At 40.5% G+C, this 24889-nt stretch overlaps 1 protein-coding gene across 3 annotated transcripts in view; it reads left to right on the forward strand.

The window, feature by feature from the left end:
- SKIC3 (SKI3 subunit of superkiller complex) overlaps positions 1–23032 on the forward strand; it is a 43673-nt gene extending 20641 nt beyond the window's left edge. For all 3 annotated transcript variants that reach the window (XM_035099721.2, XM_060280187.1, XM_035099723.2), the window contains exons 25-41: positions 721–795; positions 1139–1280; positions 1945–2038; positions 2887–2964; positions 4259–4383; positions 6079–6202; positions 8956–9177; positions 10683–10755; positions 11588–11641; positions 11759–11870; positions 12366–12494; positions 12709–12830; positions 14015–14173; positions 16992–17144; positions 18671–18801; positions 20129–20252; positions 21474–23032. In XM_035099721.2, the coding sequence (XP_034955612.2) occupies positions 721–795; positions 1139–1280; positions 1945–2038; positions 2887–2964; positions 4259–4383; positions 6079–6202; positions 8956–9177; positions 10683–10755; positions 11588–11641; positions 11759–11870; positions 12366–12494; positions 12709–12830; positions 14015–14173; positions 16992–17144; positions 18671–18801; positions 20129–20252; positions 21474–21557 (2001 nt within the window). In that variant the 3' untranslated portion in view covers positions 21558–23032. The remainder of the gene's footprint in view (positions 1–720; positions 796–1138; positions 1281–1944; positions 2039–2886; positions 2965–4258; positions 4384–6078; positions 6203–8955; positions 9178–10682; positions 10756–11587; positions 11642–11758; positions 11871–12365; positions 12495–12708; positions 12831–14014; positions 14174–16991; positions 17145–18670; positions 18802–20128; positions 20253–21473) is intronic.
- Positions 23033–24889: the final 1857 nt, after the last annotated feature.

The raw sequence follows: 24889 nt of genomic DNA on the forward strand, positions 1-24889 counted from the left end.
CTTCCTCACTATTCCCTGTCTTTTTCATTCAAATTCTAGTTCGTTGTATTCTCCTACTTCTCTTGTTGTCACCTATTCTTTTATAGTGAAACTGGCAGAAATGGATTTTGTGGCATTTCCACACTGTTCCAAGATATTGCTGTGCCTCTGGTTGTTGTTCAGAGACTGTAGCAGTTAAGCTTGAAGTATGGACCCTGAAATACAGGCTCCAGCGCATAACTTTGCATTAGCTTGATGGTATAAAGATGGGTGTGCGCCACTGCAGCTAAAATGGCCTCCTATACCCAGGCAACCAGGGCAGAGGACATTTCCTCTGTGCAAGGAATCTAATCACCCATGCATCCAAATCCTAGGTCAGGCATCTCCAAACTCGGCCCTCCAGATGTTTTGGGACTACAATTCCCATCGTCCCTGACCACTGGTCCTGTTAGCTAGGGATGATGGGAGTTGTAGTCCCAAAATATCTCGAGGGCCAAGTTTGGGGATGCCTGTCTTAGGTGCTCAGAGTACTAGCCTACAGGATTGGGAGTGTTACTCCTGAGGACCTAACTAGAACTGGACGCACTGAATTTTAGTTCTATCATAGATGAATTTAGCAACTGATGGTGACAACCTGTAGTGAGGAAAAAGATAGGAACAAGCTATTTATAAAGAGTAGCAAAGCTGGTGCATGTTATGTCAAATCAATGAGCTATTTCCCCCCTTTGCTTTCCCCCTTAGGCGCTCATTGCAGAAACTGTAGGCAGCTATGAAACGATGGACCTCTTCAGGCATACAACTGAACTCCGCATGCATGTAAGCACTTGATCCTGTTTCAGGTTGCAGACCATTAAACAGGAAGCTGAGGGACTGTCCAAGGCTGCCACTAGAATTTCCCATGTTCCTGGTGCACTTTGTTCAGCTGTATTATACGGATCTTCTGGAACATGGTGGCTGAGTTTGTTTCAGGGTGCTGTACATGGAATACGTTCGCAGCTTTAGCCAAATGAACGAAACGACTGGCATTTGGCTCAAACAGTATTGATCCAGGTGCTTTGTATACATTTCAGAGGAGTATAAGCTTAAAACCAGGAGTAAAAGATTTAAGGCTTCCTAGTTGTGTAGTTATTAACTCCTCTTGTGCTTTCTGTTCAATCAGACTGAAGGGGCAAAAGGTTATGCCCACTGGGTGTGCTCAACCCTGCAAGATAAAACCAACCGAAACACTGAATTGTATAAGTACAATATTCTTCAAATGAATGCTATTCCAACAGCACAGATTGCTCTGACCAAATACACAGGTAAATTTCTCGTATGTTTAAAGCATCTGTCTAGTTTCTCTTTCCTTGTAATCAGGGATGTCACTTATTTAAGCCTCAGTCAAGTCAGTCACTCAAAATGGAACCCAGTGGTTTTTAAGTTACGCATTATTTAGCTTTCTTGGTGGCTGCTCCCAGACTTTGGAAAACCTTCCCTGGAGAAGCGAGACTGGCTCCCTCCTTGTTGTCCTTTCTCCGGCAGGTGTAGACTTTCTTGTTCCAACTGGCTTTTAATAAAAGGGCTGTTGCCGTGTTGTTTTTATTGTACAGTAATTATTGGTGTAGTTTAAACAGATTTTATATATGTATATAGTTTTACTTCTGTCAATATTTAATAGTTTTCAATTATTGTTTTTATTTTTATCTGTAATCTGCCTTGAGTCCCATTAGGGAGGGAAAGGCGGGGTATAAATAAATATGTAATAATGATAATAATAAAAACTGTGAAAGTGTGGGGGAGAGGAATGCTATTACAGTATGATTACTATTTTATTATTAGGCTGTGTGTCAGTATGCTTTTTATTATTGATGTTCTGTAATGTGTTTTTAATGTTGTACACATTAAAGGGTGGTATATAAATTGAAATAATAATAATATGTTTTTTTATTTTCATTTTGTTTGTGTGTGCATCATTTGTTATTGCAGAAAGAATCCAAAACGATGCATGCGCCTTCATAATGCTTGGTTATTTGAATGAATATCTCCAGCTGAAAAAGCAGGCCGTAGATGCCTACCAAAGGTAAACTGCTGAACAACAAAAGATCCCCTCTGGCAGATCATAACAAAAGGGTTGGTCTATACAGCAGAAGGCATTGTTTCAGGTATTCCAGGTATAGATAGGGCTTTGTAAGTCAGTAAAAGTACATTAAAGAGGAGTGGGCTCAGTAGCATGCAAGCAGCTGGTGCAGTTCTTTCAGAACTGGTGTTACATGTTCCCGGCTCACCCCAGATATAGGAATTAGATATGCTAAAAATGATCCAAATATAGACAAAATCAACACTTTAAAAAACAAAGTGTGCATGCACACGAAAGCTCATACCAAAATAAAAACTTAGTTGGTCTTTAAGGTGCTACTGAAGGAATTTTTTATTTTACTTTGACCCAGACCAACACGGCTACCTACCTGTAACTTTAAAAAACAATTATACGTAATAAAGTTACCATGTTTGGACAGGCTTGCCTAAACAGGTAAGTTTTAGCATTGAAAACAATACAGTGAATGTACCTAATATTAATCTGCCTAATATTAATCGGCAGGGAGTTTCAGAGAATAGCTGCTGTCACACTAGAAGACTGATTATTTGCAAGTGTGAAATGAACATTATTTAAATATGTATCCTGCTACATCTTCAGTGCTCAAGGAAGATTATAAGATAATTGGAAAGATAAAGATACACCTCTGAAATAAAGGTTTTGTCAAAAAATGCAATAAAATGGTATTCCATTTCTCCATGGGGCTTGCATACCCGAGAGTTTTTTTTAAATAGTTTTAATTACTAGAATCAAGCCCTAGTTCTTAAAATTTGGATAAATTGATCTTACTGACATAAGTATGTAGAATTTTGAACCTCTTATTTTTTTTACAGGGCAGTTCTGCTGTTGAAAAATTCTGAAGATAAAGAGAAATACTGTATAGCAATGAGAAATTATGGCAGAGCACTGTGGTAAGTCTGCTTATTTTTGGACAAATTGTTATTTCCATCTTCCCCTAAAATTAAGAACCCTTATTTGCAAAAACCTTTTAATAATGAACATGACTCTTACTGCATTCACACATTGTGCTTCTACTAGGATATGGTATTCCTGTGTCACTTGATGTAATACGTTTTCATACTCCATGAAGACATAATTTAGCATATCTCAAACCTGGGATCTCCACTGAGCTATGAAGCTCACTAAGTGACCTTAGACCAGTCGTCAGCTCTCATTCCAACCTACCTTACAGGGTTCTTGTGAGGATAAAACAGAGAACAATGTACTCTGCCTTGAGATTCTTGGAGGAAAGTCAGGATCTAAGTAGTAAATAAATAATGAGGAATCCACCAGTATTTTAATTACTGAGATTTTCTGCTGTTTCCAAGGGGTGCAATGGACTGTCGCATTGTAAATGGTTTGACTTGCATTAAGCATTTGCTCTTATTAGAAGATTGCTTCATCTGCTATATTAATTCCATAATTGATTCCAGACATTAATAGCCAAGATGCAAACAGAACAAATGGCATTCTCCTTTGGATCCCAGCCTACACATAGAACTTGAATTGTTGAGTGTCAGTGTTTGGATATTAGTTTTTGACTAGTTGGCTATATATTTTGTATCATGGGTGATTGATTGTTTGATTTATAGAGTGCCACCAGTGTGTATGGGAGGTCCCAGCCCCAGTTTAAAATTTGGCATGGGAAACAACAGAGAACGGGTAGGATAGGGGACACGGAGAGGTAACATGCAGTTGTTTCAGTTGCATGTGCTTGGGCTTAATTGCAGTCTCAGAATAGGGTGTGGGAACTAGGCAGTTCTGCCCAAGGCTTCATGGAAAAGGTAGGCTTTGAAGAAAGATTTGAAGGAAGGAAGACTGAAGGTGTTGTTTTTACCTTGATTCCTTGTATTCTGATTGCATTTTAAATCTCATAAATAATACGTTTTCAAAGTACATCAGTGGAGAAGCAATTTTTAAGGTAGCCAGGATTCAAACACATGGCTTTACAATTTAAGATCAGCACCTTAAATTACACTCCCATGCCTCTCTCTTTATAGCAGTATTCCATTTTGAAACAATTCTACATCATTTCTGGAGGTGAATCGACCAAAGTGTTGCTCACAAATGAACTACTGCATCATGGGTAGCATTTACTCCTTATAGTTTTTTATGGAGTTCGGTTGCACCAAACCATTTGTTGTGAGCTCATAATTAGGCCTGAAAGGGATATGAATGAGTTTTGTTCTTTTTCCTTCTTGAAAGTGCTCTAGGTCATTATGATGATGCCATCCAGGCTTACTTGTTGACTGGCCTCACAGAATTTGATGATATTTTAGGAGTTGCCCAGGCTTACTTCAAGAAAGGACATTTCCAAGAAAGTCAGAAGGGTAAGTGTTGCCCATACATACCATCTCTTCAGGGTAATTAGTATGAATTTGCAACGTTAACTGGATTATATAGTGGTACCTCGCAAGACGAAAACAATTTGTTCCGCGGGTCGTGCCGTCTTACGAAATTTTTCGTCTTGCGGAAACAAATGGCAGACGGCAAAAAAATTTCGTCTTGCGAGGCAACAAAGAATCACTAGACGCTTTCGTCTAGCGAGTTTTTCGTTGCGCGAGGCATTCGTCTTGCAAGGTACCACTGTACTGTGAATAGAAGCATGCATTATGATCACAATGTTTTGGGTTTTTTTTCTACAGATAGTCTTCTCTCAAATACCTTTCTATTGCATACAAATGATACCTTTTCTCTTCATACAAATGAGATGCACTGCAGATTGGTCCGTTCAGTTGACCCAAGCTTAGCGCCCAGCCAGAATTTGTGGTTGCCAGGATCCAAACCTCAGCAAGGCAGGGCAGGGCAGAGGCTTGACTCCAGCATCACATCAAGTTTTTGCAAACCTCCTAATCACAATAGTCATACCATGGAAGTCAACAGAATCCGTTCCAGAAGTCCGTTTGACTTCTAAAACATTTGGAAACCAAAGCGCAGCTTCTTATTGGCTGCAGGAAGCTCCTGCAGCTAATCAGAACCTGCGGAAGCCCTGCCGGACAACCGGCTTCTGAACGAACATTCAAAAACCAGAACACTCATTTCTGGTTTTGATCGTTCAGGAGCCAGAATGTTCAACTCCCAAAGCGTTTGGGAGCCAAGGTACGACTGCACATCATAGAATATTCCCAGCTCTCTTCCAGTATTGGAGCTGAAAAGTGGGAGCAGGAACATCACTGCAGTTGCTGTATGCTTGGGAGACACCTGTAGTGATCAGGGCAGAATAAATAATCCCCAGCTCTCTTCCTGAGCCCTGCCACCCTAAGATTCATGATGGGGGGGGGTCATCCTCACAGGCATGCTTCTGATGCACTCCAAGCATCTGCAAAATGCATCAGGGCACAAATCTGAGCTAGGAAAAATATGCTGGGTGTGTTTGTATCATTAGGCACACTGCATTTCCAAGCTCCTTGGAAGGTCTTCAGAGTGCAGCATAACTTCACATTACCTACCATCCTTTCAAGCTTAGGACAAGGCTAGTGTTATTGTTTTGCCAGTGACACTTGCCAAGATAAGTATGGCAAATGTATTTGTGGACTCCTGACATTGAAGAGTTCTTACTAAATAGCTTTTTCAGCTAGGTATTCTGTATTGCAGTTTGCAGTCAACTCAATAAGGGCAAAACTTGCTATTTCCAGTCATGCTCCCTCAGTCAAATTATGATTGTAAGCTTGAGAGTATGAGCCAAAGCTGCAAGTTGGATAATATGAGTACACATCCTCACTGGGCCACTTCAGATATTACTTTGGCCTTGGGATCCTGCCTGTGAGATTAGGGCAAGTTTAAGGCTTCTGCTTTCTCCTACCTGAAAGAAAAATAAGCTGGAAACAAAATACAAAACTCTGTTTTGATGCACTTAGAAATTCCCATTCTAACCAAATGAGCGATATACAAACAGCCCATTACAGAATATGTTTTTTAATGTATTGTGCTGCATGTCTTTGGGGAAATCAAGGCAATAGTTGAGCATGGTTCCTTTTTTTGCTATTGTTTTGAATTTTTAAGCTTCGTTCCTATTTTATTACTAGCTTATGAGAGAGCACTCTCTGTTGCTGAATGTGAGCAAGACAAAGCATATATCCTAACGGCCCTTGCAATAATGGAATACAAGCAGGATCAAGTGGATGATGCGAAAACCCTCTTATTTAAGTGGTATGTAATAGGTTCTTGCATTTACAGAAGTCAATAATTAAAGTGATTTTCTGGTACTGCAAAATATCTTCAGAAACACACACACACACACACACACACACAAAGGAACAACTCCTCCCCCTGCAAAAAAAACCCAACAACCCACAGTCCTGTTAGCACTGTATATGCTTTACTAGCTACAAAATGTAACAGTTGAGAAAAAAAAGAATGCAATTTGAGAGGGATTAGAATGCCCTACTTGGATGGAATGGCATGATAGAGCCCTAAAGAGAAGCACTCCTTTTAGGTGGAAAGGGTACACAGCAGCATTTTGTTGTAGACCCCGCAGTGAACTCAGTAGCTAAAATACCTCCTGATTGAAAGCAAGATGGGGATGCCCCAGAACAATTCAGCGGCTCTTCATACTTTCTAGGTATACAGAAACACATAACTTTGTGAATTCGAAGAGAGCCCTGTTTAAAAATATTCCAAAACAGGATAAGAAGGACCCCTTCACTTTCTACTCTTACACACAGGGGAGGAGCTCATAAGGACTCCTGCTTTCAGGCTTCCTACAGGCATCTGGTTGGCCACTGTGAGAACAGGATGCTGGACTTGGTGGGCGATTGGTCTGATCCAGCCGGGTCCTTTTTATGTTCTTAAGGAGCCAGAGCTTGTAAAGATTAATTGATTCAAGCACCGAGAGCAGCTGAGAATGGAGAGTTAAGATGTCAATTGAAAAGTCATTTTCTCTGTGTGTGTGTCTCTCTTGCTCCTCCTCCTCTTCCTGTCCCACCTCTTGGGCAGTATCCAGAGGTCTGAACAGTACTTGTCATGTTCCTTTTCCAGATTTACTGGAGCCAATATTCTGTTGCTGGTCCCACTTATATTCACCTATTTGGAATGTTTTACATTAACTTCATTTTTCCCTATTATTATTATTATTATTATTATTATTATTATTATTATTATAGTAAAATGTCTTTGCACAGTCTACTAGGAAGCCTTCAGATGATGGCACTGATAACTAGAAGCAGAAAAGGGGTGCAGAGATTTGGGTTCAGTACCAAAATGCAATGGGGGGGGGCAGACTTTGTTAACATGGATCAGAAATGCTTGCCTGTAGCCATTATGTAGATCTCAGATTTCCTGAAATTCCAAAGGATTCTGATCAACTATTCTTCAGGCCTGGAGCACTTGGTAATCTGATACAATAAAATGTGAATGCTCACCTCTGCAACACCATTCTTGTTTTAGCCATCTGTTGAATCACTAAGAGCATCCTACACAATATTAGTCATATTTATTTTAGAGAGTAATGGTAAACATGCATCGTTTTATCAGGAAGGGCAAAGCAGTGCTTTAAAATGTGAACTTATTGCTCTAGAAGCTAAATTTTATATTGCTTCAGTAAACTGGCTGTAATAAATGAAAATGAATGTAATTTCCATCTCCTGTTAAAAAAGAAAAGAAAAAGGGAACAGCAGCCTTGCCTGGAAATAGGGGAGAACAGCCAACGGTCAAGTTGTTTCACTGTTCCTCTTCATACCAATTTTCAGTCCAGTTTTGTTGAGTCATGATTTTGAGGTCATTTCCCCCCCCCCCCAGTTGCCAACAGATGTTGTTAAGAAGTATAATAAAGCTGGTCTTTGCATTCATTTTTCATTTGCAATTAAAACATTAGCTACAAAGGATACAGTGGTACCTCTACTTACAAATAACTCTACTTACGAATGTTTCTACTTATGAATGGAGTTCCGTCCGCCATCTTGGATGCAGTTTAGATAGGATTTTTTCTACCTACGAATTTTTAGATAAGGTTGCTTCGACTTACGAAATTTTTCTCCCAATGCATTCCTATGGGATTCAACTTACAATTTTTTTCGACTTATGAATGTGTGTTCAGGACGCATTAAATTCGTAAGTAGAGGTACCACTGTACTGCCTCCCAACTATGGAGGCAGAACAATAGTCACCATAGCTGGTAGCATTACACTGCCCCAAATGATCTCAAGGAGGTTGTATGTGAAAAAGTTTTTAGGGCAAAATATAATTCACAACTCAATAGGTTATGAGTTGTAGATTCAGCAGCAGGCAAGGAGAGTGGTGTCATGAAAATTAAACTTGCCTTTTCCAATAATGTGAATCTTGTATATCTGCAAGATTCTGTACGAGTGCACTAAAAAGATGTAGATACTTGTTAGTAGTAGAAATTTAGCTATGTTGATCTGAGGATGGACATATAAGGCTGACTTAAAGTCAGACCATTGATTCATCCATCCCACAACTATGTATTTAGGTAAAGGCCTGCATTCTTGACTTATCCACTTAAAAGAAGCAATTGGTAGGACTTAAACCTGGGGATTGTCTACGTACGAAACACATGCTCTGCCAGTTTGCTGTGGCTCCTTCCCATTCTGGACTAGAGCATTTTGTAAAGCTACAGAAGCACAATAAATTTTACAGATCACATTAGATATTAGGCGAATCCCACCTTTGGCATCTAATGAGCTCCATCAGCAGAAGTCCTGCAGAAGGGCTTCCATTTGTACAACAAGCCTTCCCTGCTCCCCCACCCCACCAAGATAGGTTCAGGGGAATCAGGAGAACCCCCAAAACAGCAAGGAAACCTGATGTGCTTGCACAGGCGGAATGTTCACCACAGCACAAGATTGCATTCTGCTGCAAATGAACTCTAGCCCATGTGAAGAACAGATCTTTCATGTTTTACTTTATGGTAATAGCGCAGTGAGTAACCTGTGTTGTACTTACAGCTCTATATTACAGGAACCTAATATAGGAAGTCTGCAAGCTCTGTGTGCTTTAGGGCTGATAAGGCAGGATGCTACACTTGCAACGGCAGCTCTGAAAGAATTATTAAAGCTAGCAGAAAGAAAGGATGATGTTTATGAGAGGTGCCTTCTTACATCAGCTGTCTATGCATTACAAGGCAGAAATCTGGCTGTTCAGAGACAAGTTTCAAAAGCTGTTCACAGGTATGTAATCCGTACTTTCCAAAATGAATTGTGTTGCATTTGTATCCCTCCGTTCCTCCAAGGAGTGCTCTTTTGACATTAAACCACCCTGCAAGGTAGGCTAGGCTGGAAAGAAGCTTGCCAAGACTGCCCTATGAGTTGCATACTTGAGTTGAGCTGAGTGGAGATTTGAACTTTTACACTGGGGAATGTTTATTTTTTATTCAAAGTCAAACTTTTTCTTCTGGATGTGTTTGTTCTCTATTTCATTTCATGGTAGTGCAGAGAGTTCTTATCAAGCCATTAAGTAACCAAATTCTGTGAAGTGAACTTTCCCAACTTCATGTGGATAACTGATTAAATTTCAAAAGCACTAGGCACCAATAAAACAAATGAACCTGCTTGGAAATAGATTTTTCCAAAACTCCTAGGTCAGCCCTCCTTGTCCTCTCTGAAAGACCATTTCTCTGTTGCTTCAATAACTGAGGGTTATCTAATTATTATTTATTAGCTTTTCATCTGATAAAGCTGGAATGTGTTGCAGCTACTGTACCTAATCTTCATAATCAGTTGATTGCTTTCCCCATATCGCTGTTAAGTATTTTATGCTAAAAATAGCTAAAAATTATTTCGATAATATTTAATTTAGGAACAATCATCTTGTGTTTATAAAATCTCAGCACGGTATCTAATCAGGTAGCAACTAGTATTGACAAATTCACAACTGTGGGACTCGTAGCTTAGGAAGGAGTTCACCTCAAATGCATTATTATCCAAACCAAAAAACTAATAAGCATTTACAGTGGGCTCTACATTCCAGTTCTGTTATCAAGAGACAGGAGTGTCCAAATTTCAAAATGGCAAGAAAAAAAAGCTACTTTCTGTTCAAGCTAAAAATAAACCCCAACTCATTTTAGCAGATCCATCACTAATTGCAACTGATAAGAGAAATGTTTTTGATCTTGAATAACTTTTGTTCCCGTATTTGAAACCTTGACCTGTCAGTATAATTTTGAGATTTAAAACTTAATAACCTAATTGTTATGTACGTTGCTCTTAGACTAATTCCTACACTTGATTATGTCTCCCCCCCCCATTCTTAAACTACTAGCATTTTATAAATGAGGGCTTCCTTTTCTGCTTTGTAAGTTAGAAGGTGCTGACTTAGAAGCAATCACTTAGAGAGCAAGTTGTATAACTTCAGAGCCAGTGTGGTGTAGTGGTTAAGAGCAGTAGACTCTGGTGAACCGGGTTCGCGTCTCTGCTCCTCCACATGCAGCTGCTGGGTAACCTTGGACTAGTCACACTTCTCTGAAGTCTCTCAGCCCCACCTACCTCACAGAGTGTCTGTTGTGGGGGAGGAAGGGAAAGGAGAATGTTAGCCGCTTTGAGACTCCTTCAGGTAGTGATAATGCAGGATATCAAATCCAAACTCCTCTCCTCCTCCTCCTCCTTCTTCTTCCATGTTGATTGGTTCTACTAACGCATAAGATGGCAATTTAAAACTGCTGTGCTCTCTTCTCTAGCAACCCAGATAATCCTGCCCTGTGGTCTCTCCTGTCCCAACTGGTACCTCGGTATACACCACAAAATGCAAAGGTGAATATGCATAGGTTGAAATAGAATCAAGGCATTTATTTATAAGCTGAACTATCATTAAATAAATAAGAACTTGGCACCAAGAACTGTGTGCACGACTGTTAATTGGTTAGACAATTGCCCTTCAAGATGATCTGCTTGCCAAAGTGGCATTAATGTTATACTTTCCACTGTTTTACAAATAAGTATATAGCATCTCTGTATATCAGTTGTGCCGTCAGGTTGCATTTACCAACCTGTGCAGAATTCCCTTCACCCTTTATTCCTCTTCTCGGAAGGGTAAGATTTAAGGATGAACAGTCACTGCTACTGTAGAATCACTCAGCACACGTAGTTCCTTGTCTCAGGGCCAAGCTGGATACGATGTTTGTCGCATAGCTTGCCTTTGCATGGATGGTTTTTCTTTTACAAGTAGTTGGTGTGGAAGGGAAGCTAAATTGGGGCCATGTCATGGTTGTGATGGACTTTTTAACTCCTTGCTCCTGCCTCCTTCCCAAAAGGAATTGCCGCATGCCTGCTGTTTGCAGCAGGAGGAGGGCTTTCCTTCCAATGCAAATAGGACGGAGAGTGATTCTGCCTCTGCTTGTTCCCTCCATGGAATGGAACATTGCCAGCAAATATGTAGAAAAAAAGGAGAGGGCCAAGGGAGCAACTTATAGCTTGATTCTCTCCCCTCTATCATTTTAAGAAGTCAGAATATTTAAACGTACAAACCTATTTGACATTTCCACATGCGTTGATACAAAGGGCAGAAGACTTATCCGACTTAATTGATGTCTCAGACTTGTAATACTCTGTCATACCATAATCAGATCAATATTTTATCTTGCAGGGTGGGGCCACTGCAGGAACTATTGCTCATATTCACGATTTAAACCACGGAAAGGTTAATATCTTCCCTTATCAAAAATATTTTTCTACATCGAGAATTTAGAGTGATGCTTTTCATTAGACAAGGAATAAATTAAAAGTTCTCTTTCGCTGTGCATGCACCCTTATTTAGAGAGCCTTGCTGAACACTGCAGTTAATCAGTTGGCGTTAGGATGCCACACAGCTGAAAATAAAAAGAACAATCCATTGAAGAATATCCAAAAGGCGGTCCATCTTTCTCCAGGTAACTTTTACTTCTAAATCCTTAATTTTAGACCAGATTCAGGGCCGTAGCTGAGTAACGTAATAGGTTAGTTTTTCTGGGACACTAAAAATTCTTGGCTCTAAACGCTGATTCATAGAAAGTGAAGTTACAGTTAGCCCACCACTCGTAATGAGCAAAGGCAAAAAACATTTTCATAATGAACTCCCCAATTTTATCTGTTTGCAAAATGAGCAGTTAAGCTGATGTTGATGATGATTACTACTACTATTACTACTCCACTTTTTTCCAAGGCAGCTTACAGATAAAAAACAGAATTATTTAAAACCATAGAAATAATTAAAGAATTAAACAGTTATAGAATTAAAACTGCAACGTCAGTTTTTTAGTATCTTGGCATGCAAACTTCTGGGGGTTTATTCATTTTGCTTCTTAGGTTTTGCATCACTAAGTACTCTCTCTTGTATAACTGCTTAGTGTACCTTGAAAATGACAGTTCTCTCATGTTTATTTCAGATAACCCTGCTTCTTGGGCTGTGCTCCTGGCTGCTTGTCATGCTGAAAACACGAGTGTTTGCCTGCATAATACACAACCCAAGAGGACAGATTTGGAAAAAACTATAGTAGCTGCAATCTCAGCTAAAAGTAAGGCCTTGCATTGTCACAAATAGTTATTTATGAGAGGAAACCTTTAGAAATTTTTCTTCTCATTTGAAATGATTAGTGAATGAGAGTATCACTTTTATAAATGTTGATGATGTTTGATGTTTGTTGATTTATAAAAAATGTAATAATGAATACCACTTTATGTAGGTGCAGATTCGGCTTTGACAAATAATGACCTTTACATGTTTTCTAGTCAAAGATAAGGACCTTCCAACTTCTTATGCCCAAGCTCTTGAAGAATGGTCTCTTTTCCAAGCTGTTACTAGCTTAAATGAGACAGGTAGAACTTCAGAAGCTGAAGCACTCTGTACAAAGGTATGCATTAGTAATAACTCAGTTATCAGCAGTTAGAGTTGCCACTTGTCCTGTATAATACAGGACTGTCCCATTTTCAGTGTTAAATGCTATGTCCTGTATTGATACACGTTTGTCCTGTAGTTCAGGTCTTCCCCCCCTCTCTCTATCTCAAGTTAGGAATCCTCTTCATGTGTGTGAAAGGGTGTTTGAAAAGTCATGCATTTAAGCTCTGGGTAGCCAAGAACAGACAGATTTAAGAATGCAAGAGAGTGAAATTGTATCAAAATAACAGCTGGCTGTATAGTTATTATAGGTGTGAGAGTGATTTTAGTTTTCCTTAAACAGACAAGATTCACTTCAGAATTGCTAATAAATGTATTAGCTTGAAATGGGCGAGCCTTTGCCAGTTTTCCATCTCTACCACAGTAAAAGAAATAAATGATGTGTTGACCCTTGTCCCTAGCCAATATTGTGTAATAGCTGAGAAAAGTTTCAAGAGACAAGGTCACAAAGTTGCAATTGGTATTTAGCGCAGAGCTTTCCAAACTGCGTGTCGCGACATGTTAGTGTATTGGCTGTAGTGTGTAGGTGTGTCGCATGAATGCTCCTCGCGCTCCTCCTGGGGCTGGAAAGGGGTTAGTTTAACCTCTGGTTTGCTAGTAAAACTGAATTACTGTGTTGCAAAATGATGCGTGTCCAAAAAGTGTGTCACCAACTTGAAAAGTTTGGAAAGCTCTGATTTAGTGAGTGATTTCTGACACATTCCGGGTGTCTTCTTTAGGGGGATTTATTCCAGGAGTTTGCCAGACACAAATTGTTACTGCCTTCTGGGGAAATATGTTTGGAGTCACATCTCCTCTATGTAGGGGTTGTGTCTAGGTTTGTTTGGCAGCACAGTTCCTTTGCCAAAATGCACTGGGAATTATTAAATGTCATGTCAATTTTGGTTTCAGTGGGGAAAGTATTGACTGGCTTGTTGAAAAAGAACTGCATCTTTTGAGCCTTCTCCTCTTGCTTCTTTCCTGTTGTTAGAGAAGCAACACTATTCCACCCACCACTTTTGCTTATGGATTGACAGTTGAGCATGCCATAGTTCCTCTAAGTCACTCCAAGTTACACTGTTCACATGAAGGCCCTACTTTTCTTTGAAACTGCTTCGGATGATTTTTTTGTGTTCAACTCAAAATGTTGTTTGCCTCTAGGGATTGAAAATTTTCCCTGAGCAGCCAACTTTGTACTTGCTTTTAAGGCAAGTTCAGTGCAAACCACTTTGGCAGTCTCACAAAGAGCTTCCGGATGCAATCTTGGAAGAGCTCCAGAAGGCAGTGATGTCCAACTCTACTTCAGTTACAGCTTGGCATGTAAGTTTGGATGTGCTTTTTTGCCCTGCAGTTTTGGGTGTCTTTATCAAATGATCACAGTGTGGTATAATAGCAGCTGGTAGCGCGAAAGTTGAGAAACGCTGCACTTGAGAGCTGCACCTAAACACAACCTGGAAGTAACTTCCATTGAAATCTGCCTGGAAAGCAGACAAAATCAGCTCGAGCTTTTTTTTGAATCACACAAAACTTGGAAAGTCTCAGCCCATGGGAGCTGTTCCACCACCACCAACCTCTCATTTGCCCTTCTCTATACTTTCCTGCACTTACCAGATTGTGAGGTGAAGCCAGGAGGAAGACAGACTCAATGAGCTTAAGAAAAGATGGGCAAGGCTCTTTCCATGCAGTTCTTGGGTCTTCATTGAAGGCTTTTGAACCTGCTTTGTTGATGGGAACAATGAGGTGTAGTTTTGTATTCCTCCTGTTTCGTTTTATAGAAGAAACGTTTTTTTAAACCAGTTCTCTGAGTTCACATCATTAATGCCTGTTCTGAGCATGCTCAGAAAAGCTCTCATTGCAGAGATTCAGGAACTTAGACCCTTTGAGCTGCTGTTTCCTCTTGCCTCTCGCCTCTCCCAGCTCTTAACTTGGCAAGCTGGGAAGGAAAATTGGTACAAGACTGAAGCTGCACTATTATGAGCAGAAATAAAATAGGGAGAGGGGGGGCATTGGTATTTGCTTGTAATAGCTTGGGGGTTTCTGAACGAGGAGAGTTGTTCACACAGGCAAACAGGTGTGTGAATGCTTCTCTGGCAATTTTTGGTTTTCCTCCTTGCTTCTTAGTGCTTCCAATCCCTGTTTATATTCCAGTATATTGAAATGTTGAGTTCTCTGATCCATGATTCCAAAATGTTTCCCCTTTTGTGGTGCTGGATAACCAGTGATGCTTATCGGCTGCCATGCAGGAGTCATCCAGAAGAGGCCAGCTAGGGTCACATGACACAGATTTGATTGTCTTCCCCCCAGTTATGTCCCTGCCTCACCTCTGCTTCAAGGCTTTTCACAGTAGCAATTCCTACTACCAATTCTTGTTTTTTCCTTCATTCTATGTACTACGTAGCACTTAGCTTTAACTCAGCATTTTGTCCTTTTCTTACCTCAGCTCCTGGTCTTTTTTAAAAAGGTCATTTCTTGTTTTACTTATTTTATCTTTCACCTTTTCTTCACTCTTGACTATGACATCGATTGGAAGAAGCATCTGGAGCTACAAAAAAATAGTAGCCGGGGGGGCGGGGAGCCAAGCTTGTAGTAGACGGACCTTGTGTACTGGCAGAGGCCACCAATGGGGGCTAGAGCACGTCAGATTGCAAAGGGCAATCTGCAAGCAGATGAAGGTGCCTCCGTAATTGGAGGTTGTTTAAGTTCAATCATGAGAGAGACAAAGGTGCATCCAATTGTGACATGTTTTTTTTGCAACTGAAGCAAGCCTTACAACTGAGCTGTTCAGTCGTCGTGGCACCTTTGACATCACACTACTTAAATCAATAGAAGTTGACATGACAGCCTGTAGAAGAACAGATACTGTAAATTAATCTTGTATCAGCACATTGGCCCTTGGTAGCTTCTTCAGCTGGTCGTTTACAATTAAAGCCTTGAGATTTTCTCTTTGATGCCATTTTTGTGCAGATAAATGCACCTGATACATTGCCCAGAGTAGATGGCTTTTTGCATTTTATTGTTGCTAGCAAATATGTTTTAATGTCAGAGCCAAGAACTGAAAGAACAAAAAGTAGTTAAGCGCTGAGCTATTGTTTCACTCTTTCTTGACAACAAAAGCTTTAGATCACCGATCTGCACAGGGAAGCCCTCCTGGCTGGTATAAGCTGCAGTTTGCAACGACTGGAAGACCAAAAATCGCACACACCAGCCCTAAATAATTACTTACATGTCTGAATGAGTGGAGCAGAGGCAAAAATGCAATTATAGCAACTTAGACCTAAGCGTTGTGTGGGAAATGCAGAGGGCAGATTATGATATAATGAAAAAGGGAAGCACAGGTGGATTTGGTGAAACCTTATTGTGGCAAGAGTTAAATTCTGTGGTTCTGTCATCAGACTGTGAGTTGGGTGTGCTGAGCAGACATGCGAAAACTTCAGGGGGAAGGATTTAGTTGTTCAGCACCATGATCAGCTCCTCTCGAGCCGTTTCCCAAATGTGTGTGCTGAGTTGGGAAAGCTGGAGTGCCAGTATATCCCAGTTTAACGATAACTGTGTGACTGCCCACAAAAAACAACAGTGAGCATTCAATTTTGTGGGAGTCATCTGCTTGCCTGGTAGCAGCTACCTGATTTTGCTAATCCATTTTGGCTAGTACTAGGACCAGCACAGGCTCCTTGTGGCTAGCAGATGTTACCCATTATAAGTCAGAACTTATTATACGTGCAGAAACCCTCTTGTCTGGTGGGTATGTCTCATGTGCAGCAGGTTAATAATCCTGTTTTATGCTATGATCCGCAGCACTTAAAGGGAGAAGCTGTCCATCATCTTTAGCCCCCACCCAGTCCCAGATTAGGTTGCAAATTCAAACTATGTGCAAATTCATTTACCTTTTCCAGCTCTAAGATCCATTTTACCCAAATCTAATAAATCAGTCAGAAATGCTGTATATAGAATTGCAGATTATAGTTTTAAGAAATGGTGTGTCTCTTCTGCCGATGCTTGTATTTTTACTCTAAAGTAATCTTCACCATTTCAGAGTTTTGTTTTTAAAAGAGCATTTAATAGAATTATAAGACAAGGAATTTGATAGGCAGTAGTAGTAGAAAAATATGAAATTTGAACTTTGCTCTTCTGCTTTCAGTGGTTGGCTCAAGTGTACCAGTCACAGGGAATGATGGTTGCGGCAGAAATGTGTTACCGAAAAAGTCTGCAACTGGCATCTCAGCAGGGCAACTGGAGTGGAAAGCTCTCTAGTCTACTAAGGCTTGCTAAGCTTGCCCTGGAAATCTGCATGGTAAGAGAACCAAGTTATTAAATATGTTGTATATGTGGGGCTGCCTTTGAAACCAGTTTGGAAACTACAGAAACAAGTGCAAAATTCGGCAGCCAGCTTATTGACCAGGACCAGAAGGTCTGAGCATATCACACCAATTCTGACCAGGCTGCATTGCTACCAATTAGTTTACTGGTTCATTTCAAAGTGCTGGTTTTGCATGAAGCAGCTGAGAACCTCAATACCTCAAGGGCCTCTTCTCCCCATATGAACTAGCCTGGACCTTCCTGTCTTCATCAGAGCCCAAATCCATGTGCCTCACCTGAGGAAAATGCAAAGGGTGACCACAGAATAATGGGCTTTTTCTGTGTGTGTGCCACACACCCCAGGTTTCTGGAATGTTTTTCCTAGGGAAACACTCTTGGAACTATCATAGCCCAATTTTAGGTGGCAAGCTTAAGACATTTTTATTTACCTAGTAGTTAAGTTAGTCTCTGCTGTAGTGCTCATCTTTGTCCTTATTGTGTTGCTCAGGAATTTTATATTGCACATTGCTTTAAATCTGGGTTTAAATTGATTTTATCTGTTTGTATTTTATCCTCGTAAGTTGCTTTGATTCTTTAAAAAAATAAAAGTAGTAGTAATAACAATATGATAAAATGAACCAATTGCTCGTGAACTGAATTTAAAATGTAATATGGTGCTTCTCATCTCACAATTGTGAGTAAGATAGTGCTCTAGCTTCCAGCAAAATATATTTCAGAACTATATATGGATTCCTAACATTTGGATAGCTGGAACAATGAAAGTTCAAAATGTGCTTGTCCAACACTTTGGTGACAGCCAGAACAGTAACTCTGGCTCAAGCACTATTTGGAAAAGGCTTCATCTCGTCTGCATAGATTACAATTCCATCTGACAGTATAAAATACTGCTTTTACCCTTTCTTTCATAATTATAAGTGAAACCCAAGCAGCTGGGGGAAGTGTTATTTTCATAATACATTTTCTCTGAAAGTTGAACAGCAGAAATACCCTTATGCAATTTGTATGGATGAACCCTTTTGCCCGTACATTTTGATTCTGTTTGTGGATTCAAAAGTACTTCATCCAACATGTTGCATTAATTTAATTGAAGCTGGCAAGTATATTTTCTAGGAGTTGATCTATCACTGTCCAGGGATTTTTCTGCGATGAGAATGTTTTGACTGATAAGAGATCATAATCATCATGATCAAGATGCAGGTGAAACTTTCAAAATGATATTTATGCATTACGTCGCACCTCCACTTGACCAGGATAGTGTGTGAAACTATCAATTGAAAGCTGAAAATACATTTTAAAAAAAAGATAGAATGGTAGTCCTGGTGGTTCTGTTGCATCAGCAGTTCTAGGAAGTTTTATTACATTATAATTCAAAGCTGCAGTTCATAATTATCTATGTGGTACACGGGTAAGCAATCTGTCATGCAACATTGCAGTTAAAACCACTGACCATTATGACACAATGATATAAAACATTGTTTTTACATTTGTTTTTGTTTAAAGGGTAATATTTCAAATGATCACTGGCCATCCCTGGTTCAGGAAGCCACAACAGAAGCTTTGAAGCTTTCCTTCTGTCCGTTGGGTATTCTGCTGCAGGCGCTTCTGCAGTACAACCGCAAAATGGGGTCAAGGTGTGCATTGATCTGTATGTTATGTGTTAGCTGTCTATGCATTTTCTCAGCATTTGGGCTATAATTATACCTAATGTAACATGCCCATATGTTCTAATTCAGTAAATGTCCAGATGGTAAATTTTATAAAGCAAAGCCTTATTAAAATCCTGCTCTTTATAAGGGGGCTAAAGTGTAGGGGGGAAACCACAGGTTTTCAACTGCAACAAGATACAAAATACACCATACTTGATGGAAGGTTTTAAAAAAACACGCATAATGGTCAAGATGCAGAGAAGCTCTCTATTCATAATATGAAAATGATGCTTGCAATTGTAGATTTTTGTGAAGTTTCCACTGGCTTGCTTCCTCAAGAGCAGGAGCTACTAGAGGGAGAGCAAACAACATTTCTGGATGCACATTCAGTTATTTTACTCCAGGAAGGTCCTTGCAGAGCTTATCTGAAGCCCAGGGCTGGAGTCTTGTTCTTGACATGACAGCGTAAGTCTGGCAAGCCCCTGGGAGGGCCTCCTGGCTGGCTTAACCCTCTGAGGCCTGCGGCAAGTGTACCTGGCTGCCCCCCCCCCGCATGGACCTGTTCTAGGGGGTGGCAAAACTCTAGCCTATGGGTCTGATTAGGACTGACATGTGTCCCAATTTGTCTCATGAGGCTGCTTTCAAAGGGACATGGCTACAAAGGAACAATCAGGACCTTAAAGTTCCTGATTCTTCCTTTGTAAGTGGGGGATCACTGACAATTGCACTGTGTCCCTTTTGCAGGTGTGGTTTGAATTCAAACCATACCACTAAGCAGACTTCAAAGGGGCTCACTGTAGCCACTGCTCAGCTGGGCTCCTCTGCCCGCCTGCTGTCAAAGTTCACTCTCAGAGGGTTGTGAAATGAAGGTTTGTATCCAATAAAGTAATTTTCTTGCACAAGGACTTCCAACTGCACCATGGGATGTTCTCTTCCTACATATCTCCCCCAAATCTGTTCTGGAGGTTTCTGTAGCCCTCTGGAGCAGATTGGAGGACACAGTTGAATCACAACAAAGCAGCCTGACATAGTGATGATAAGTTCCATTGAGTCCATGCAGTAGGAAATTAGTGACATGTAACTTAGGTAGTTTTAATGGAGTGGTCCATTATTTTCTTTTTGCTTCAGCAGTAGGTTTGTTCCCTGCTCTTTTGTTGCAAGTGCCCCAGATTTATGTAAGAACTTGCTGTACAGATATAAATTTTGCTTTTTGAAAGCAAGGTTGAAACTGGAGCCCTTACAATGCTATAGACTCACTCTTGTTTTCTAGTTTTCTCATTGCATTTTGCAACGTTTTCTGTTTCCTTTGTAGGGAAACTCGCCGCATGCTAGAAAGAGTGGTGTATCAACCTGGATATCCAGAAACTGTAGCATCAGTTGCCCGGTGGTATCTCTTAAGGCACTTGTATGCCAAAGATGATTATGAATTAATAGATGTGAGTAGCGCTTACCTTTTGAATTATTTATCTTAGGAATTAGGTAAGGCCACATGGTTCTTCTAAGTACTAGAGACCGTGAGGGCTCGTGGCCTGCCTGCCTTGCTGCATCCCAAGTATGCTGTTGTGAGGAACAAAATGTAAGGTGTACTGATGCTTTAGCAGAGGGAGTGTGTCCCTCTCCCTCTGGTCAGTAGAAGAATTACCATGGGAACATAGCTCAGAGGTAGAATATATATAATAGGCCTTTGTAGCCTGGGATATAAGGGACCCAGGTGGCGCTGTGGGTTAAACCACAGAGTCTAGGGCTTGCTGATCAGAAGGTCGGCGGTTCGAATCCCTGCAACGGGGTGAGCTCCCGTTGCTCGGTCCCAGCTCCTGCCAACCTAGCAGTTCGAAAGCACATCAAAGTGCAAGTAGATAAATAGGGACCGCTCCGGTGGGAAGGTAAATGGCATTTCTGTGCGCTGCTCTGGTTCGCCAGAAGCAGCTTTGTCATGCTGGCCACATGACCCGGAAGCTGTCTGCGGACAAACGCCGGCTCCCTCGGCCTATAGAGCGAGATGAGTGCCACAACCCCAGAGTCGGACACGACTGGACCTGATGGTCAGGGGTCCCTTTACCTTTAGCCTGGGATAAGCCACATGACCGCCTTTGCTTATGAGCTATGTTGTAGTCTTGTTGCTGAGCAACAATGTGGAGTGGGAGCCCAGCCCACCAGAAGAATCTCTGAGGAGTACTTGCCTAGAGACAGAGTCAGCATCCAAAGTCAGGTCCAGTCCTAGGGTTAGGGAAACAGCAACCCATGTGCTTAGGCGGTCCAGGGGTCAGGGAATCCAATGATCAAGGTCAAGACGAGCAGGAAGCAGCAAGGCTGGTGGAAGCTCTGCTTATGAAGGCTGAAGCCAGCTGGTTCTCATCAGCACCTTTCCCTGTGTGTCCCTGAAGGCTGATCAGCTGCAGGTGGAGTCACTCCGCCTTCTCCCTTTTCAGGCTGCTGTTCAACAGGCAAAGCTGACTCCTAGCCCATGACAACCTCTATGGAACGCTAGTCCTTCTTGGCCATTGAAATTAATTAACATAACTAACTTAGGTTCCTTAATTTTAATACAGCTACTCTGAGTTGGACTAGCATTGCCTACAATAACTTTAATTGTAATTCCTCTACAACCAAGATATATTTCAGCATCAACATTCTTATTTCCTCCATTTCTCCCGCAGGCTCTTGTAGCAAATGCCAAAGCTAATGGAGATGTTCGAGCTTTGGAGCTAGACAAGAAACTCTCAGCGGCAGCAGCATCCTAGTGTCATTTTCACTGGGAGATTGACAGATGGAAGCCCATGGCAATAACATCCACTTTGCAATTGTTCTTTAAAGGTCAAGGTTCCTGTTTGTTAAACAATTAGGATCAATTTTCCAACATATTTTAAAAGGAGTCTGTCATTAAACCAGTTGAAATTCAGTGGAAGTTTGTTTTGTGCTCAACTGAATTGCATGAAAGATTCCAGCAGATGCCTATGGACTTGGGAAGCACAGAGTAAAACATTGTGTCTGTCTGATGAAGAGCCTGATAAATATTTCCATGAATTAAGCGAATATGAGCTGAGAAATTACCAAACCCTATACTATATTGCACCAAAGCTTTTGCCAATTTGCATATGTATCAGTATCTCTTTTTTACTATTTAGAGGTGAACCTTAGCGCACCTTCTCAGGCATAGGAAATAATATTAGTTTGGTGGTGTTGATGATTAAATGTGTATAACGTGTTGAAACACATGCAAAATGTTTGTTTTGGAATTTGCAATGCTGCTTCTACAGTTCAGGGCCATTTGATGATTGCAATAAGACCTAACTGTTTCATATTTAGTAATTTTCACATGAAATTTAAAATAATGCATTTGCTCTGCTGTTGGCACTGAACTTCTGCATCAAGAATATATTTTAGAATGTGATCAGGTACTGGAACAATCTGCAAATATCCATGTCCTAGCATATGTTGCTTGGTTTTGATTTCTGGGACAGAAATCAATTGCCACAAAGAAAAGCTTCAGTTTTGTTCCTTAACTTCCTGCATAATAATCTTTTTTGTAAGAACTTGTTATTTGTATAATTGTTTTTATGAATGGTGTGAAACTAGTAGAGACTTCTGGGGCACCAGGGACAAGTCTGTTCCGAGTCTGGTTGCTTAGGAATGTAGCCCAAAGTGAGTGGAAACCTTCATCTAAGGCTGAATTTGTATGAAGTGTTTGGGGGGAGGTTGAGAATGAAAAAAGATGTTCATTCTGTGATTCTATTTTCAGATGGCTGTTTTTTGTTTGTTTTTACAAATGTCAGGTTGCTTTAAAGCACCAAGTCAACGTCTTGAGACTATAATTGGAAGTGGACTGATATGGGGCTGGAGAGAGGGGTTTCTCAGCATCTTGTTTCTCTACTGAAATTCTTCCTACAGCTGCTTCTATCCTCTGTAGAGGAAAAAATGCAGGTCATAGCTGCCAAGTTTTCCCTTTTCTCGCGAGGAAGCCTATTCAGCATAATGGAAAATCCCTTTAAAAAAGGGATAACTTGGCAGCTATGATGCAGGTACCTGCACTTTGTTCAAGGAAGGCTAGACAGTATCTGGAAGCTGTGTGTATGTATTTTCAGCAGAATGATGATGCACAGGGGAAAGCTTAAGAAATTTCTCTCTCCGTGCCAGTCTACCATTTCATGTTGCAGTCTCAGAGAATGTGGTGTGGTGTGTGTGTGTGATGTGAGATATTATACATATATATATATATATATATATATATACATACATATACATATACATATATACATATATATATATATATATATATATATATATATATATATATATATATATATATATGAATTAAGCCTTTGTTTCAAATATTCTGGAGAATTTAATTCTTGAGTCAGATGCATCAGATTCTACGTGGTTTAGGCCTGTACTGATTGTGGGCTTTTATAATTAATATCAATGTTTTTGCTTATTATTTTACTGAAATAATTCCATGTGTTAGTTTATACGCCATTACAATGTGATGATAATTGCAGTAAATCGAAACACTTGGGATTTCTCAGTGCCTGAAAAAGTGTTTAATGCCTTGGAAGAGCTGTATTTTTTTTTATTTCGGAAACTCATTATCTACATTGCCAAGTTTTATAAATGCCAGTTGTGAAAGCCATTTAAGTATTAGAAAGACATACAGAGTGTTGTTATGCCTGGAGCCTAACATTCTGCATCCTGTAAAAATTAAAGAACAAGTAGCAGGAGAAGAGAGAAAGTGGCTTTTATCTTCGGACTGTAAGGTATGTTGCTAAAATCTCCCATCAGTCACCAACATTGTTGAAGATACCAAGGTAATCAAGGTTTCCTCCCCCCCCATTCATTTCTGTCACTCATAGATAGGAAGGTAAACTGCCACTATTTCAGAGGTAACTCCCTGAGTAATAGTTACCGGTAGGTAGCCGTGTTGGTCTGAGTCGAAACAAAATAAAAAAATTCCTTCAGTAGCACCTTAAAGACCAACTAAGTTTTTATTTTGGTATGAGCATTCGTGTGCATGCACACTTCTTCAGATGAGTAAGTGCCCCATTTTCCCTCCAGTGCAAAGAAGACTAGCTTTCTGAAATGTCAGTAAGATCAAGTCTGTAAGCCTACTGCTGCGCACAGTACTTCTTATTGCTGGATGTTTCGAATGAAGTAATTATAATTCCTAAATTGCACTGTGAGACTGAGAAAGAAGAATGTAACTAATTTCCTCACGGCTTTAAATGAAGACAGTGGCTGATACGGAAGAGCTCTCTACAGTGCAGTCATGTTTTGTATCTGCTGCTTGGCACTATATTTTCCTTGAAGCAGAATTGTAGCTCAGACACTGCAGAGGGTATCGGGATCTGAAAGAGCAGTGGTGCTTGGAATTTAGTCCTCCCAGGAACCGCCAATCTGTCAGTCCTCAGGCACCGCGGAGCACATGATGACAGTGAGGAGAGAGGAGGAAGGGGGCACCTCAATACTCTTGGCTACCACTGCTGTCCTGTATGAAGATAAGGAAATAAATGGACAAGCATAGTTCTTTGAAAACAAGTGGGAAAACAGGCATTTATTTCCCAAGGCCTTTGGAAATAAAATGTTTAATTTTTTGGAAACAAAATTGGTGCACTTCCAGGTTGTTACCCATTGTAAAATGACTGAACAGCAATCTTTCAAGGTTAAGAAAATGGTGATGAATTGTATTTGCGATCTCTTAATGTGAGAGAAAGTACAGAAAGTCGGTCAAGGAACAGTAATGAGTTGCACAGCCTTCTTCATTCCAGTTTTGCAACCTTCCAGAATGCTTTCCATCCTTTATGCCATGCTAACTTTGGGAGAGATCCAACATCATGCCAATGGATACAACAGGACATTCCCTTTGTCTCCTCCCAACCTGCACCCCCCATCTACGCCAGCGGGTCCCCCAACCCTCCAAAGTAGATATTAGGGGTGTGAGGGACACTCCAGGCAGGGAGGGCAATGAGTCATTTCCTTATACAAAAAGTCATCCATAGTCAAAGACTACGTGGTTATCACTTTCTGCCCTTTTCCTATCCTAATTCTCTGTGCCAAAACAGAAACAGCAAGAAGAAAAGAA

This window comes from Zootoca vivipara, chromosome 11 (genome assembly GCF_963506605.1).
Source record: "Zootoca vivipara chromosome 11, rZooViv1.1, whole genome shotgun sequence".
Taxonomy (NCBI): Eukaryota; Metazoa; Chordata; class Lepidosauria; order Squamata; family Lacertidae; genus Zootoca; species Zootoca vivipara.